Source organism: Artemia franciscana, chromosome 6, assembly GCF_032884065.1.
Source record: "Artemia franciscana chromosome 6, ASM3288406v1, whole genome shotgun sequence".
NCBI classification, from domain to species: Eukaryota; Metazoa; Arthropoda; class Branchiopoda; order Anostraca; family Artemiidae; genus Artemia; species Artemia franciscana.
In genome coordinates, this window is record NC_088868.1 from 19,138,744 (window position 1) to 19,156,946 (window position 18,203).

General features: G+C 34.1%; 1 protein-coding gene across 3 annotated transcripts in view; it reads right to left on the reverse strand.

Moving 5' to 3' along the window:
* Positions 1-3,363: 3,363 nt before the first annotated feature.
* The window catches only part of LOC136028148 (serine/threonine-protein kinase ULK2-like), a 92,739-nt gene continuing 77,899 nt past the window's right edge, over positions 3,364-18,203 (reverse strand). For 2 of the 3 annotated variants that reach the window (XM_065705811.1, XM_065705813.1), the window contains exons 14-15: positions 15,606-15,757; positions 5,870-6,475 (exon numbers count right to left, since the gene is read on the reverse strand). In XM_065705811.1, coding sequence (XP_065561883.1) covers positions 6,117-6,475; positions 15,606-15,757 — 511 coding nt within the window. In that variant the 3' untranslated portion in view covers positions 5,870-6,116. Of the gene's footprint in view, positions 4,635-5,869; positions 6,476-15,605; positions 15,758-18,203 lie in introns of those variants that run through there. The other variant, XM_065705812.1, reaches the window with a different exon arrangement.

Below are 18,203 nucleotides of genomic sequence, written 5' to 3' on the forward strand. Positions count from 1 at the left end.
AGGTTGTATTCGATCTCTTTAAATCTGACAGAATTAAGTGTTTAAGCAATGGGTACAAACGATAACGTAAAACAATGAGGTAGTTTCGTAATAATTAGTGTCACCTATGGTATTTTAATCCTAAAAAGGTATGGATAGCTTTATAATACCAACTAGATTGTATAAGATATTGTTCCAAGTTTTCATCCGTCACGATGTCTACGATTGAAAACGATAAAGTTTAACTGGCTGTAAAGTCGATTTAGTCCCTTCTTTCGATATTATTTTGTAGTTGTTGTTTTTCCAACGCTGAGGAATAGCCTTTGGTCGTGTGATAACTGATTGCGTTCTTGTTTGAACATACCGTTTTAAAAACTTCGATAGGCTGACAACTTCATCATTTACCCGATAGTGAAGAAACAAGCACAAACGAGAATGTAAAACAATGAGATAGTTTGGTAATAATTAATAGAATGTCATCTATGGTATTTTAATCCTGAAAAGTTAGGGATAGCTTTATAATACTAACTAGATTATATAAGATAGTGTTCCGAGTTTTCATCCGTCACGATGTCAACGATTGAAAAGGTATAAAGTCAACTGGCTGCAAAGTCAATTAAGTCCCTTCTTTCGATACTATTTTGTTGTTGTTTTTTCAACGCTGAGGAATAGCCTTTGATCATGTGACTATTGATCGATAGCGAAGAAACAAAACCAAAGTGTTGCTCTCGTAACACTTTAGTCGGCGAAGCCGGACAAAGGTTGCCGCAACACTTCATGCTGCCCGGGCAACGTAGGTCTAGTTATCTTTGGTTGGTGAGCAGAGGCTACTAATTAATACTGGGATTCATAAAACTACAAGAGTTGTCCATGTCGTCATTTAAGAATTACCAGAGATGAGATACTAGCTTTTCGAGCTAACGTAAATTAGCTTAGGTTCAAGTTAGTAAAGAATGTAAGTTGAGGTGATTGTTTATTTTAGTTATATACTTTTGTATGGGAGTTCAATCTGGATCTACATTTCTTTGAAAACTTCCTTTTTAAAGTTAATTTCAATAAAGAGGAACTTTAATACTTTTTAAGTGCTAATTTCCTGATGTAGAAATCTGAAAAAACTAACATACATTAAATAAAAATCCAAATTTTAGTAATAAAAGTAAATGGTGATTAAATTAAGTAAGAATTTCAAGTTCACTTCTATCAGACAGCAGTATTTATATTACACAGTACGTCTGGAAACTTACGGTTAAATAAATTCCCCAGGAAATATCTGAATTTCCGATGCCAGGCGAGGTGTAAAAACGTCTAGTCCTGCTGCCAAGTACAATTGAGCATCTTTTTTTACTAGACAGGAATTATCACACCACTTCAGACCCATTCACCTTCAAATGTAGATATAATACAATTGATTATATTAAACACCCTGTTCAGTAGTAAACAAATTAAGCAGTAAAGTGAGATTAGTAAACAAATAAAACCACTCCTTTTGGATAGTATTGAAAAAGTAGATAAATAAATGTTATTTCGCTTCAAGATATCTTTCTACATCATTATTAGACATGAACTAAAGCTTACAGTTAAGTGACAAAAGTACGAAATTCACTATTTGTATTATCAATAAAACTCGGTAGACATATCAACTCTTTGCCCTCCCCCCCCCCCAGTATTATATTGTACCACTTATGCATTAAGGTTGCACCATTTTTATTTCAGTAATTATTTTATTCGAGAGATTCAAAATTGTCTTAGTGGCTATGAACCCCCTTCCATACAGTTACTACAGCACAGTGGCTTTGATGCTCTCTTTCAAATTTGAAGGATGTGAGTTCAAGACACTTTGCGGTAACATGTGTAACCCCCTTCCACATTCGAAGTTCTTCTGTGTCAGCTAATATCTGATTAAATAGGTTTGAATCGGCATAATGTTACTCTTAGGTTTCCAACGAACTCCAAAAAACGACTCCAGATTTTTTTTTTTTTTTTAAGAAATAAAACCTAAAATGAAGAGTACTACACTTCGTGTTCTTTTTTCCTCAGCTCATATAAATCCCCATAAACAAGAAAGTATAATAGAAACATAGAACAAAACGGTTTTATTTCAACTATAAAGCACAAAATACGATAGTATTAGGTTGTGACTCAAATGACTGATTTAAATCACATAAAAGTAACAGACACAAAGTATAGATAACACCAAAAAATACTACAGCAACAGTAAAAACATCTTAAACAGTCTATTTCTATTGGCATTATTAGTAACGTTTAAGCTTCCTTAAAAAAAACAATAAAAAAAAGAAAATGACGGCTTAGTAACAGCGACTATCACACTACTATAACACCTAATCCACTACGCTTAGTGTAGAATAGAACTTACTCTATTTAAACTGGAAACCTCTCAAGTATATTAAGCAAAGAAATACTGGATCTCGTAACATTAATCTAACAATGTTAAACTAAAAACAAAGATAGAAAATCAAAAAAAAAAAAATTTAGCTTCAAGACATAGGAAGGAATAGATCTGAATTAAAATAAGGCAGTCGTTTCTAAAAAATCTTCCAGTAGAGGTAAATAGAAAAACCAAGGCATATGATGTGTCTAGCAATGTCTCTCTCACTTCCTAAAGCAACCCCTCAAAAGGCGTTCATAACAGCTTCAGAATACCATGAGTGGAAACTAAGAAGTAGCCCTACCAAAAAATGTTTGTTAGAAATACATATTGCGGTTAATCTATGTACGGATGGAAAGCCGAAATGTTCGTGACTTGTTCTTAAACTAGGTTCTGCTTTAGTCTTGTTGATTAATTTCTTAGTTAAAACCGATTTTTTCGAACTCTTATGCAAGTGGAAGAAATTCTATGTATTAATTCTACGGAAGAATATATATATATATATATATATATATATATATATATATATATATATATATATATATATATATATATATATATATATATATATATATATATATATATATATATATATATATACGCGCCATTGTAATTGTGTCCCTGTGTCCCACCTGTGAATATCTTGCGAATATACAACATTCTACGCTGTCCCATTTTTCCCGGTCTTCATATGTGTCCCGTTGTCCCGATCTGTAATTTCGTCAGTCGACAAACAACTTCATGACGGAATAATGCTCAATCCTCATAATGACGTCAGTCGACACACAAACATGACGTCAGTCGACAGACAGACAAACAACTTATTTATATATATATATATATATATATATATATATATATATATATATATATATATATATATATATATATATATATATATATATATATATATATATATAATATATACATATATATATATATATATATATATATATATATATATATATATATATATATATATATATATATATATATATATATATATATATTTATAAAATGGCTAGTTTCAATAAATCGTGTTAAAACAAAAGAACGACAAAATGTCTGGAGCCTGCCGCATGGTGCATTGTTGGTTTAGTGACGACGTTTGTCACCTGTTTGAAAATTTGAAATGTTAAAATCATTTTACGCATATATTTATAGAATGAGAAACCTATTTCAATGAGCTAAAGGTAAAAAGGGGAACACACGCAAGGGGGCGTTTTTATCTATTTTCTGACATTTGACTGCTTTCGAAAGCGGTCAAATGCCTCCCCCTCTTCACAATAAATTCCCCAAAAAGTGCTCTTGTGGCAGTAAGGACTTAGAATACCACAATTTTTCAATATAAAAAAACAAGCAAGAAATCTTCACTTAAGCTCATAGAACAACGAATTAAAAAAAAAAGAAAAGAAAAATCAATAGAAACAGTTTAAGCCATTTCTAAAACCCATACTCTTCACTTCTTTTGACGCCTGTCAACCAAGAGTAGAACAATTTAAATAAAAGAACGAGTTACAACTGCAGTTCCTACCTGCTAGGTTACATTAAGATTGATGGTACCTGTTCCTGTAAACAAAGGGGGGGGGGGGGTAAGATTGGTAAAAAGAAAAGGTTGCATCCTGGAAACGCGCTTCCTTAACATTGTGACTCTCTTACCCTAGAAATAGCCATGTGAACCCCCATTTCCTAAGGGCCAGACCTGTGTCAACCTAGGATCGTGCCATCTATATATTAAACCGATGCAAACAAACATGGATATTAAACCGTAATAAGGTGGGCGAGGGTGCCGAAGAACATAGTTCACGTTAAATTTCAAGATTTTGCAAAATTCCCCATATAATTTCAGCTTTTTGCGCAATTCCTTCAGATAGTCCCCTCAAAACAGACCACCGTTCAAAAGCCTGTTTATTTGTGCCAATAATCCCCACCAAGAAGAGAACAAACCACAATATCAACTAAAATACCATAATTTTGCGTAAAATCGTAAAAAACAAATTTGCCGATTTTGTAAGATACGCATAATCGAATAAACTATACAAACAGTGACATATTGAAAAGGTTTACATTGATAGTGACATTTACACAATTGTACAATAAACTCTAAAAAAAAGTCAATACCAATATAAATAAAATACATTAGACTAAACTTAAGTTGTAAAATTACAAGAAAAATAACAGCTTAAATATATTTGTCCTTTTTGGACGAATATCATGGTTCCAGTGTCAGATCCAGCCTAGTAAAGAACGAGCTTTAGCCCATAGCAACCTAAAAAAAATATATAAAAATCCTCCAGTATTATTAATCCTCCAGTATTATAAATTATGAGCACCATAGCAACTACCGATACAAGCGCATTAGTTAAATAATAATATAGCAAGATTATATTAATGTGTCTTTTTAATAAGCAGTTGATCTAATTAGAAAGAAAAAAGTAAAACATTAACATTTAATAAGATTTTTCAGCAGCATATATTTCAATTGATTTTTTTTACTACGAACTTTATTACTGCTTGAGAAGGACTATTCTGATGTTGAATTAAGTACTAGTTCGAATTTTTTTTTTCTTCCGTATTAAACCTAGTAAACCCTCTTTTAAATGAACAATTATAAAATTCAATCCAGAAAAAAGGTATACATATTCTACAACAAAGATATACGTAAAACAAATACACAATATTATATAGGGACAAACACAGTTTATTATTCTTATGAAACATTACCTTATAGCAAAATGTTCCTTAGATATCAGACCGTTTTAACACACACATATTAAAATTCAATGGAGGTAAAATCCCCAATTAAATTCCTACATTTTCGTATCATCTACCTCAAATTTATTCTGTTGATTTTTACCTTTGTTGATTTTTCAGATTTGGAATCCTGCTTCCTTCGTTTTGCTCCGTCTACAGATACATTTTTGCGTATATTTCTGATCTGTACTAAGATATAATCGAATCTTTTTGCAGTAAGAACCAAGTAAATCCAACATAGCGACAAGACTATGGCTTTCTCCTGTTTTGAATAAAATAAATAAATATAATAGGAAAATACCATTAGCTATTTTATTTACACTAGTTTAGTCGATGTATATTAGATAGGCTGTGAAGCAATAATGCTCTGTTCATTATAAGTCTCAGCTTCGCTATTCACTTCCCTCTGAAAAACTTATTTGTTACAATTAATAGTTGTATAACAACCAAAATCAAATCGCAGGAAACCACGACTTTAAGGAATGAACATCCCACTTTTGCAGTACCAAGAATTTGGATATACAAAATACTGTTTTTTTTTTTCAAAACAGAATGTCTTGAAAAAAAGAAACTTTGCAAATAACTTCTTAAAAATTGTGCCTATGCAAACTTCTCAGGATTGGAAGAACTTTTTCTTTGCTACTTCTAATGTCTGACCAATGCTATTGGTTAAAGCTTAATATAAATAATGGAAACTAATATCGAAATCTGCCATCTTTCCGATTCAAATCTCACTCTCCTGATTACTAGCCAAATGTATTAACCTGTGCGTTTTTGTTTTCGGCTTTTTTTTTAAATAACTAAAGTAAGCCTGTATGGTGCCCTCTATAAGGTCTGTTTAGTTGAGATACTAATGAGAAATTAGTTATATTAATGCTTCTAACCACAGCCATAACAAGTAAATATAATTATTCCTGCCCCTTCTCATTTTAAAACACAGGGTAACATTCACTCACAATTCAAGTAAATCCAAACAGAATACTGAATAAATTAATAGTCATGACGAGTCATAAGCAAGAATATATCCTTGCTCTTGCAAACAAAACAGACGACGTTCCACCGCTTCCCGGTACCGACCAAGAACCTCTCGGTCTGCTGGGTCAATTACTTGCTGCTGCAAACTATGTAATAGGATCTGCGCTGTCTGATATCGTCGAAAACAATCACCTGGACTTCCAAAAAGCTCATCTAAAGCTGCAGACTGACACATATAGAGAGCATGGTTGTAGATTAACTTGTCTGCAGTAACATTACTGGCTGGAGAGCTCAGACCAATGTTCTGAAGATTTCCAGGTGTATTGAGAGACTTAGAGGCCTTGAGACAGTCGTGATATCGGTGATTTAGTTTTGCCACAACTAAAAAAAAGTTTTGGGTAAGATTTACGTTAATAGTATTCGATAAGCACTTTTACTTATGGGAAGAAAATGATTCCCTTTTGCTTAAACGGCTTGTAAAGGATACTGAATTTTCGTTAGAAGCTTCGCAACATCACAATTACGGCACTCGATAGAATTTTAAAGGTATTTTAAGTCTTCTGTACCTAGAAAAATTCACGACTGAATGTTTTCCTCATCAATAATTCCAAAGCCGACTTGACCAGCCAAAAAGCAGGTAAAACATTTATTAGCAGAACCAAAAGTACATCAACAGCAAAAGAGGATTAAGAACAATAGCCGATAGAGTTTGACTTACTCTATCTTTTGGGACTTAATTTTATTGTTTACTTACAAAGCGCGAGATTGGATTACGAATATGAAAATAGCTTAGATCGGGCATTAACTTCAACTCCCGCTGAGGAGAGCTTCTGATGAAAATACCTTGTTTTTAATTCTTGAATTAATGAACAAGTATATATTTGAGGAAAGAAGAAAAATCCAAAGAAACATATTAAAAAGAGTCTTTCGGAGACTGTCGATTCTTTAAAAAAAAACTTCTAAAAGGCCAATACTCTAAAAAAAAAATCCAGTCATTGCATTCATTAACAGTGGCACAACTTCAGACATTTCTTAGTTTTTCAAATAGACTTATCAAGTAGAAGTCATTTTGGAATCTCTTAATCTTCTAAACCAAATCTAATCTATAAAGCCGCTTTTAGCGTGATAAGTGAATACTGAGCAACTAACGCAAGCAAAGAAAGTGTAATCAAAATGAACCAGCTAGATTTTAAGCTTTCCTTCAGAAGCCAATCCAAATTTTTGAGTTTTTCTAGTTTGCTTTGTTCTCTATTCTTTCAATATTTTCGCAGATACATGATTTTATTTTATAGCATACAGGAAAATATTCGACCTAAAACAAATCACTCCGTTCTTTAGAGTTTAGCATCGGTACAGGACTCTTTCTGCTTTGTAGAATCAGCCAGATTCCCAAGCACCGGTTTGAAATAATTCCAAAAAATTCGTGGATCCTGAACCCAAGACAAATCTACGATAACGGAAAAAATCTATTCAAAGAATTCCTGATTCAAGAAGGGACGACTCCCACCCGAATATAGTTTGGTATCACAATCCTTGGCCTTGGACTTGGCGTTGTGTTACGGTAATTCTTCGAATCGAAAAAGAGATCAAATGCACAGTTTTAGAATTCAATCCGGATGTTCATAGAGTCAGGAAAGGCATTTTCTGAATCTGCTATTAGCAAGATAACTTACGGACATACATAAGAAGATACATCAGTTTTGTCTGGGTTTGTTTCGCCTTCAAACTAAAAGCACATAACACAACGAATTAATTTACAACGAATCTAAAAACAGCCATTAGGTGTTAGCATCTTTAATTTTTCTTCAATCTAGACAACACTTGTTTTCTTCTTCGTCTATATTTTTGCTTGTTTTCTTCATCTTTTTAGGTTGCTTTCAATTTTTTTTTTCACTAGCTATTTAGTTTTTTTTTTTACTTTCCTCGTTTTCTTCGGTTAATAAAGGTTTCCAGCTGTGAAGCCAAATTATTCAGACTTTTTAATCATATAAATAGGTCTTTATAAGTTGAAGTTCTGATTATCAACATCTTAATTAAAATTTCACTCGTTATTACATTTTGATTATAAATGAAAATATAGTGTCTGCTTAAAAAATATTTTGTAATTTTAATCCAAAGAAAATGGCAAAATTTTGATCTTCTAGGAAAACTGAGTACGAGTGAAAACTGTACACTGGCTGTACTTTCTGCGATAGCCCTACATAGCCTATTTATATGATATTCTAAAAGTCAATAGTCCTAGCCTAGTTAATCAGTTAGCGGAATGGTGCAGCGACTACTGAGCAGCCTGACTTAGGAGAATTTTTAATGACGTAAAACTGAATTCGGACAGGTAAAACTGACGGTTAGTGAGACTAAGAGCTCTTCTATGACTGTTTTTTTTTTCTAAAAATTGACTGCCACACTTCCCATAATTCCCTACCATCGAAAAAAAAAAAGTTAAAATACTTTGAATACTTTTGGAGGAAGATTTAAGATCGAACTCACACGTCGCCTATCAGACTAAAACAAGCTGCCTCTGTTTAACATTCTTTTTCCAGCCTGAAGAGATTTTGTCATGCTTGACATCCGCGTCTGACAAAAGATTAATCAGATAGACATGAGATAGTACAAAAAAGAACTGTAAAAATTATTCTTGGACACAACGACTGAGCACGTGATGATCCACTGAAACAACTCAACTTGAAGTTACTTGATAGTCGTAGACATTAGTTGACATATCGAATTCGACTAAAGTGTTTGAAATTTCCAACTCATCATGGTTTATTATCCACCCTTGAGAGCCCCCCCCCCCCACTAAAAGATCAGGCACTTGACTCAAAAACTAAAAAAGAACTGTCCACAATTAATGACTTACCCAGCCTCTAGTACCGAGAGATATAGTAAATCAGTTTTCCCTTATTTTACTAGTCATTTTAATAATATCGTCTTAAGAAGTAATTGTTAATGTTTACTGTAATTTATTTCAGGGATTTGCCTTATTTTTAACTTATGAAGAACTTATTTTCATGTAGGCATTATTCACTTTACTGTGTGTATGACGTACCTTTTATCAAGTATTCTGTTTACTATACGGTTACTATTATAATCGTGAACCGTGTGACCTGACTCTTAGCATATGTAAATTCTACGAATGACTTATTTTAATATCTTGACCTTGAAGCAGCACTTGCTGCTTTAAATTTTTCATGCTGCTGTTTTTTCCTTACTACTTGTTTAGCTTTGTTGTTTTGTTTTTAGCTATTATAGTGAATATATATATATATATATACATATATATATATATATGTATATATATATATATATATATATATATATATATATATATATATATATATATATATATATATATATATATATATATATATATATATATATCTTCTATATATATAAAAATAAGTTGTCTGTGTGTGTGTGTCGAGTGACGTCATGTTTGTGTGTCGACTGACGTCATGAAGTTAGTTGTCGTCATGTTTGTTATGACGATGACGTCATTAAAGGTAGTCAGTTGTCGTCATGTTTGTTATGACGGTGACGTCATTAAAGGTATTTAAGACATTCGTTCACGGAGAAATCTATTAATGTTTAACTGTCAAATGACTGATGAACTTACAATGGCAACAGCCGAGGAAGATGCTCAAAGAGTCTATGCCAAAAAACTTGCTGCTGATAGAGAAAGTAAGAAAAGAAAGCGTGCCGAGGAAGAGGAACTACCAGAGCAACGCGAAACCAGACTTGCTGCTAAAAGAGAAAGTGAAAAAAGAAGGCATGCCGAGGAACTACCAGAGCAACGCGAAACCAGACTTGCTGCTAAAAGAGAAAGTGAAAAAAGAAGGCGTGCCGAGGAACTACCAGAGCAACATGAAACCAGACTTGCTGCTAAAAGCGAAAGTGAAAAAAGAAGGCGTGCCGAGGAACTACCAGAGCAACATGAAACCAGACTTGCTGCTAAAAGAGAAAGTGAAAAAAGAAGGCGTGCCGAGGAATCACAAGAACAGCAAGAAATCAGGCTTGCTGCTGATAGAGAAAGTAAGAAAAGAAAGCCTGCCGAGGAATCAGAGCAACCTGAAAGTTATCGCCTGGCATTCAGGTACAGCCCAGTCGATGATTATAGCTTGAGTAGATGTGTTCAAATCGGGACTATGTCTAAAATTTGTCCCTATTGCAAGGCCTTGAAATTCAATGGTGAAACAATGGGAATGTGTTGCGCCTCAGGAAAAGTTAAACTTCCTCTATTGGCTGCACCACCAGAGCCATTGAAGACTTTGCTTACTGGAACTACGTCAGAATCTAAGCGTTTTTTTTTATCACAGATCAGAAAATATAACTCATGTTTCCAAATGACGTCGTTTGGAGCCCAAATCGAAAATCCAGATCAATTTATGTCTACTTTCAAAGTAAAAGGGCAAATTTATCATAAAGCAGGGTCCCTTCTACCATTCTCAGGCGAGAATCATAAATTTTTACAATTGTACTTCATCAGTGATAGAAATTCTGAATTGAATGCACGTTGCGAAATTTCTCCCAACGTTGAAAGGACAATCATTTCCCAATTGCAACATCTTTTCCACGAAAATAATAATTTAGCGCGTCTGTTCAAAACAGCCATCGATTTGATGCCTACTGATACGCATAAAATTGTTATTTCCGCTGACAAAACGCCTCCTGGCCAATATGTGCGTAGATACAATGCTCCAACTATCGACGAAGTGGCAATCGTTATGGTCGGTGATCAGTTTTTACCTCGAGATATTATTCTTCATAAGCGAAACGCTCAGTTGTTAAGAATTGCTGAAACTCATCGATGCTACGATGCCCTACAATATCCTATCATTTTTTGGGATGGAGCCGACGGCTATCACTTTAATATTAAATTGATGAATCCAGCCACTAACAAAGAAATGAATAAGAAATGCAGTGCAATGCATTATTATTCCTATAGACTAATGATTCGGCAGGATGAAGTCAATTATATTTTAAAATGCCGTCAATTGTTTCACCAATATGTCGTTGATATGTATGCTAAAATTGAATCAGAACGTTTGCTATATATCCGCCTGAATCAGACCAAGCTCCGCTCTGAACAATACATTCATTTGCGAGATGCAGTTGTAAATGACGGTAATACCACAAACGTTGGAAGATTAACGATTTTACCTTCGTCATATGCTGGCAGTCCCCGTCATATGCATGAATATGCTCAAGATGCTATTGCGTATGTTCGTCTCTATGGTCGTCCAGATTTATTTATTACATTTACATGTAATCAATCTTGGGACGAGATACAGCAGCTTTTACTTCAAGGACAATCGGCGGTTCATAGACATGACATTACGACCCGTGTCTTCCGGCAAAAGTTGAAATCACTGATAAACTACATAGTAAAACTTGAAGTGTTTGGGTCAGTGCGATGCTGGATGTGCTCAGTGGAATGGCAAAAACGAGGTTTGCCACACGCACATATACTAATCTGGCTACATAATAAAATTACTTCGAACGAAATTGATGATGTGACTTCCGCTGAAATACCTGATGAAAATGTCGACAAGGGGTTATATGATATTGTTATTAAAAATATGATACATGGACCTTGCGGTGCACTGAACGAAAATTCACCATGCATGGCCAAAAGAAGGTGCACAAAGCAATATCCTCGACTTTTAGTATCCAATACAATTACTGGCAATGATGGTTACCTACAATATAGAAGAAGATCTACTGAAGATGGCGGTAAAACAGCAATAATAAAGAAGCGTAACGGTACCACCATCGAAGTAGATAACCAGTGGGTTGTTCCATATTCCCCATTATTATCAAAAACATTTAATGCACACATAAACGTTGAATACTGTAACTCCGTAAAGGCAATAAATACATATGTAAATACGTCAACAAAGACAGTGACATGGCAGTTTTTGGCTTGCAGTCCGAAATCAAAGATATCGACGAAATCGTACAATATCAGGCTGGAAGATACATAAGCAGTAATGAAGCTGTTTAGTCAATTCTTTCATTTCCGATACATGAACGTAGTCCAGCTGTTGTTCACTTAGCGGTACATTTACAGAATGGTCAACGTGTTTATTTCTCGGAAACCAACGTGCAACAAAGAGCCCTGAATCCACCGGATACAAAGTTAACTGCTTTCTTTTCGCTTTGCAAAAATGATTCTTTTGCAAAAAAACTGCTGTATACTGAAGTGCCTTCGTATTACACGTGGAATACTAAAAATAAAGTATTTGAACGTCGAAAACAGGGTAAGTCAGTCGACGGCCAAACTACCATCTTCAAAGATACCACGATAGGAAGACTCTACACCGTTCACCCTAATCAACATGAATGCTTCTTTCTACGCCTGCTTTTGGTGAATGTACCCGGTCCGACATCCTTTGAGTATTTGAGAACTGTAAACAGTACTATACATGACACTTACCGTAGTGCATGCCAAGCTCTGAATTTATTGGAGAATGACCAACACTGGGATAACTGCATCAATGACGCGTGCGAAACGTCAACTCCAAGTCAAATTCGTGCATTGTTTGGCATCATTTTAACAACTTGCTCTCCATCAGCTCCTACAGAGTTATGGGAAAAATATAAACCAAAAATGTCCGAAGATATACTCCATCGAAAACGGTTAGAGACGTCAGATATGACTTTTGATTTTACATCAGAAATTTATAACTACACTTTAGTTATTATAGAAGATTTGTGCGTATGTATGGCAAACAAACCTCTTCAGGATTTGGGAATGCCTTCACCTAATCGTATCGCTGCTGTTTCAACATGTGCAGAATTGGATCGTGAACAAAGTTACAGTACGAGTGATCTATTGTCGTATGTACAAAATAACATTTCCAAGTTAACGTCGGAACAAAAAGACATTTATGATACGATAATGCATTGTGTCGATAACAACGTTGGAGAAATTTTCTTTTTGGATGCGCCAGGAGGTACTGGTAAAACGTTTGTGATAAAACTGATTCTGGCATCAATTCGATCAAAAATGATATAGCGTTGGCAATTGCGTCGTCCGGAATAGCCGCAACGTTGCTGCCTGGTGGAAGAACTGCTCATTCCGCTTTGAAATTGCCTCTGAATTTGCATTCTACAGAAACTCCCACGTGCAATATTTCCAAATCATCTGGGATGGGTAAAGTATTGCAGCAATGCAAACTTATTATTTGGGACGAGTGCACAATGGCACACAAAAAATCGCTCGAGGCTCTGGATCAATGTTTGAAAGATTTGCGAGGGAATTCGAAACCCTTTGGCAGCACATTAATATTGCTTGCAGGAGATTTCAGGCAAACATTACCTATAATACCTAGATCAACCCCTGCAGACGAAATGAATGCTTGCCTGAAAAATTCTAATTTATGGGCACACGTAAAAACATTAAAATTAACTACAAATATGCGTGTCCGATTGCAAAACGACGACTCTGGTCAAACATTTTCAGATCAATTGCTGGCAATTGGAAACGGAAAGCTCCCAGTAGACTCAATTTCAGGACGTATACAACTACCTGCTGAATTCTGTAATTTAGTGACGTCCAAAAATGAATTGATTGAAAAAGTATTTCCGAATATTCTAAACAATTATAAAAATAACAAATGGCTAAGTGAAAGAGCGATTCTTGCACCCAAAAATATAGACATCCACGAAATCAACAATATTGTTTTGACCAAGATTCGAGACCAGGCAGTCCTTTACAAGTCAGTCGACACAGTTTTGGAACCAAATGAAGCGGTTAATTATCCATCTGAATTTTTAAATTCCGTGGATCTTTCAGGGTTTCCACCACACGTGCTACAACTAAAAATAGGCGTACCAATAATACTGTTAAGAAATATCAACCCACCAAAGCTTTGCAATGGCACGCGACTTGCCGTAAAAAAAAAACAATGGAAAACGTAATAGAGGCCACAATCTTGACAGGGCCTTATGAGGGTGAGGCTGTTCTTATTCCTCGCATTCCCATGATTCCAACGGATCTGCCTTTTCAATTTAAAAGATTGCAATTCCCAATTCGATTAGCATTTGCAATCACCATTAACAAAGCTCAAGGTCAATCATTAGAAAAATGTGGTATAGATCTTAATACTGATTGTTTTTCCCACGGACAATTGTACGTTGCATGTTCGAGGGTCGGTAAACCTGACAATCTATTTATATGCAGCGACAATTGGACAGCGAAGAATGTTGTATATTCGCAAGTTTTACGCAGTTAATTTGTATTGTATCTATCTATCTATCTATCTATATAAAAACGAGTTGTGTGTATGCATGTTTGTTTGTTTGTAAAAAGAGCGTTTGCATATGACGTCATTATTAGTACATAAGGCTTTGTATATGCACAGACAATGGGAGAGCCAAGAATGTTGTATATTCGCAAGTTTTACGTAGTTCAAAACACATATATAAATCTATCTATATTCATAGGTGGTACACAGGGACACAACTACAATGGCGCGTAACGACTTACGCGCGCGGGGGGGCTTGGGGGGGCGCGAAGCGCCCCCACCAACTAGGTGTTGGGGTGGCACGAAGCGCCGCCCCAACAGCTAGTATATATATATATATATATATATATATATATATATATATATATATAACGAAAAGAGAAATCACCAATGCAACAGCACAAACACATTAAAAAAAAAAAAAAAAAAAAAAAAAAAAAAAAAAAAAAAAAAAAAAAAAAAAAAAAAAAAAAAAAAGACAGATGGAGAAAAGGAAGACTGGTTTTCGTATGTGGCAATATATAATTCTTTCAAAATTGAACAGAGCTGGATAATCCAGTTTTAAGGAGTTTCAGACTCTTGACCCCGTAAGTGAAGAGAGGTATACCCCATCCTTTTATTTTTATTTTATATATATATATATATATATATATATATATATATATATATATATATATATATATATATATATATATATATATATATCAACTTATATCAAACAAATCAAACGTGTACGTATTTAATAAGTTTTAAATCATTTAATGTGTTTCATATTAATTATATTTATATGTAAGAACATATAAAGGAAAAACTAAAAGAGGAAAGAGAACGTATACAAATAAAAAGAAATTCCCACAAAAAGGAGATGATATAGTGGAGAGGGTAAGCAAAGTTAATTACAATGACTTTTTTCCCGTAAAAAGGGCAGCATAATCTTTAACTTCCAATCTAATGAACCTTCTTCAAGTTTCTACGACGACCCCTTCTATACCAATTGGTGAGAAGTTTCGATGTTCACTATTTCCTCACTGTGATTTCCTACTGCAAAATCTCAGGAAAAAAATTTACACTTCAAGGCAAATAAAGATAATAAATTAATTTTTCATTGAAGACAGCAAATCTTTGACCCTTTACACGCAAATTTTTTTTATTGTTAAGTTAATTAACATACCAAACTAGTGATGATGATGATGAAAGAGGGACTAATTACAATTAATGTACAGGGAAGATGTCACTGATTGAAACATGATATTAAGCTGTCTTACCTGACTTTACAGTAGACGATGGTTGAAGTCGTTTGGATTCTAGTTCTTCTTTCGCCAAACTTAAGGCAGAGCTTAAATATTGGAGACATCGAACGTACAAAATCAATTGCTCTGCATGCGTATTTGAATTTGCGTTGGAATCTTTAGGACTTCTAAAAGATACAAAATAGTTCAAGGCAAAGACATTAAGACAAAACAAGATTAGGGACATTATATTATTTTTATGAAGTTGGTGTTTGATTCTGCCAACAACTACAGCGGCTGGATCGGAAATCTTCGCTAAACATAGATTACTTATCAAAAAAAAAAAAGAAAGAATTCACCGATTCAGGCATAATAGTACAACATAGTACAACGACGAAGATTGTAAGGGTTAAGGGTAAGGATTGTAAGGGACTGAAGAACAACTGTTACTCACAACAACAAGATCCTTTTAACAAAAGATAAATCGACTAAAGGATGCACACGGTTTTAAATGTTACGATACACCACAAGGGATTTTAGAAATATTTCACGTGTGTCAGCATTTCAAACTTAAGCTTTGCCCGAAATTAATCCTTTTGTCAAGCTAAAAAATAACTTATTTCGTAAGCACTAACTTGAGTGCTATTCACCACTGAAATTCCACGGCTTTTAGGACTCATCATTATTGCCAACAACGTTCACAATGTATGCCAGTTGTGTGTTGTTTTGAACCCACCCCCTTCAAACCTTTTGAAAAAAAAACACCTTTATAATCAATGATGGTATTTATTTGTAGTTTGTACGTCTACACTGATACAAATTTTTAACAATAAATACATTTACCGAACCTAATATTTGATAAAATCCGAAAAAAAAAACGAACAAAAACTATCATTAAAATGAGCGGTAGAGGTTTGAAATTTCTCTTTAATAAATATTATTAAAGAATTAGGACGAACCCGCCTTATACCCCCTCATCATCCGTATTGCAAACATAGTATAAATATATACCTCCAAATGAAAGGGAAGTTAGTGGCTTAGACTCATCCATTTCCACCTGAACCACCTATGTTAGATAGTTTTAAAATTTGAGCCTGAAAATGCTTTCTTGAGGCTTTTATTATACTCCATCACACTTGGAATGTACTGACTTCCATCCTTAGAAATAATGCAAGTATCTATAATATCTAACATTGGATAAATAGTTTATAATATAATATTATATAAATTGGCTACAACAACGGTGCATTTAGCAGACATCATCTATGTATTTAAAAGCAAATATGTCAACACATCCCATTTTTTATAAACATCCCTTCGATGGTTCCAAGCCGATTGGCTATCTCAGGATTCTGGCCCTGTTCAGGCGTAAATCTTAGCTTTGAATAACAACATAATAGAAAATGCCACTTTACTGTGGTAAAGCAGAATTTTGAATTTCTATATGACTAAGTTGTCTTTAATAGCCTACACCATTGCTTTTCTTAGGTTTCTTCTAGAAAAACGAACAAAGAACTAGCACAGTTCCATGACAATCCTTCTCGGGGAAAATTCGAAGTTTAGCATCATTTTACGAGGTAGCTTTAGGGTCCTCAGACAAATAAAATTTTACTGAATAATTTTCAGTGAGATGACATGCCATTCTGCACGTTTCAACCCGTTTTTTCTAAAACTATGGAAATCTTCTCATGCTTAAGACTTTTTATATAAAATTCTAATTACTTTATTCTGCATATCAAGAATCCGCATAAAAACTAAATGCTAATAACATCATATATATATATATATATATATATATATATATATATATATATATATATATATATATATATATATATATATATATACATATATATATATATATATATATATATTTAATTTTTGGAGTTTCTGTTTGTAGTCCCGAGAGTCACTATTTACTTAAAGTTCGTTACCACGACCTGATTGAACCAAGGCCCTTTCGAGTGAGAAAGAGGCTGCCATCCCCCCTTAAACCCTATTATCTAAGTTTCAAGTGAATTTTTATATTTTGAAGTTTCGAGACTGATAATCATCCAGAAAAAAGATAATCATCCTTAAAATATTCCTTGAATGGGGAGGTTATAAAATAATAATAAAAAAAAAATGTCAGGATTATTATTTCACCATTTTCAAGGAGTTCTGTAGGGAAATCTTTTTTTTTAGAAGATTCCAATTCTTCATAATGTGATCCCTTCCGTTGTTTAAAAAGGGCAGTAAATTTCTAATTCCAGTTCGACAAACCCTCCTATTGACATCCAACGACCACTAGTTCAATGCAACCACCCTGAAGAATTAAATAGATAAAAACATATCCTCAAGCGTAATTCTCAGGACAAAACACAAATCGTATTTAAGAAGATGGGACCTCAATACTTTAGTCGTATATGCACATTTGTGCTACAAAGTGGAAGAGGATATTTGAGGGATCAGACCGTTTCCTGTAACCCCCAATCATACCGGTTGAAAACTCTAGCGATATTGTTTAAAAACCTCGCATTAAAATATTTTAAGCAAATTATAAATTACTTTTACTACTACTACTAACAACTGACTGCTGCATCAAGCCACCTGAGGCCAACACAGCCACATGCACTCCTCCTCCATACAATATAC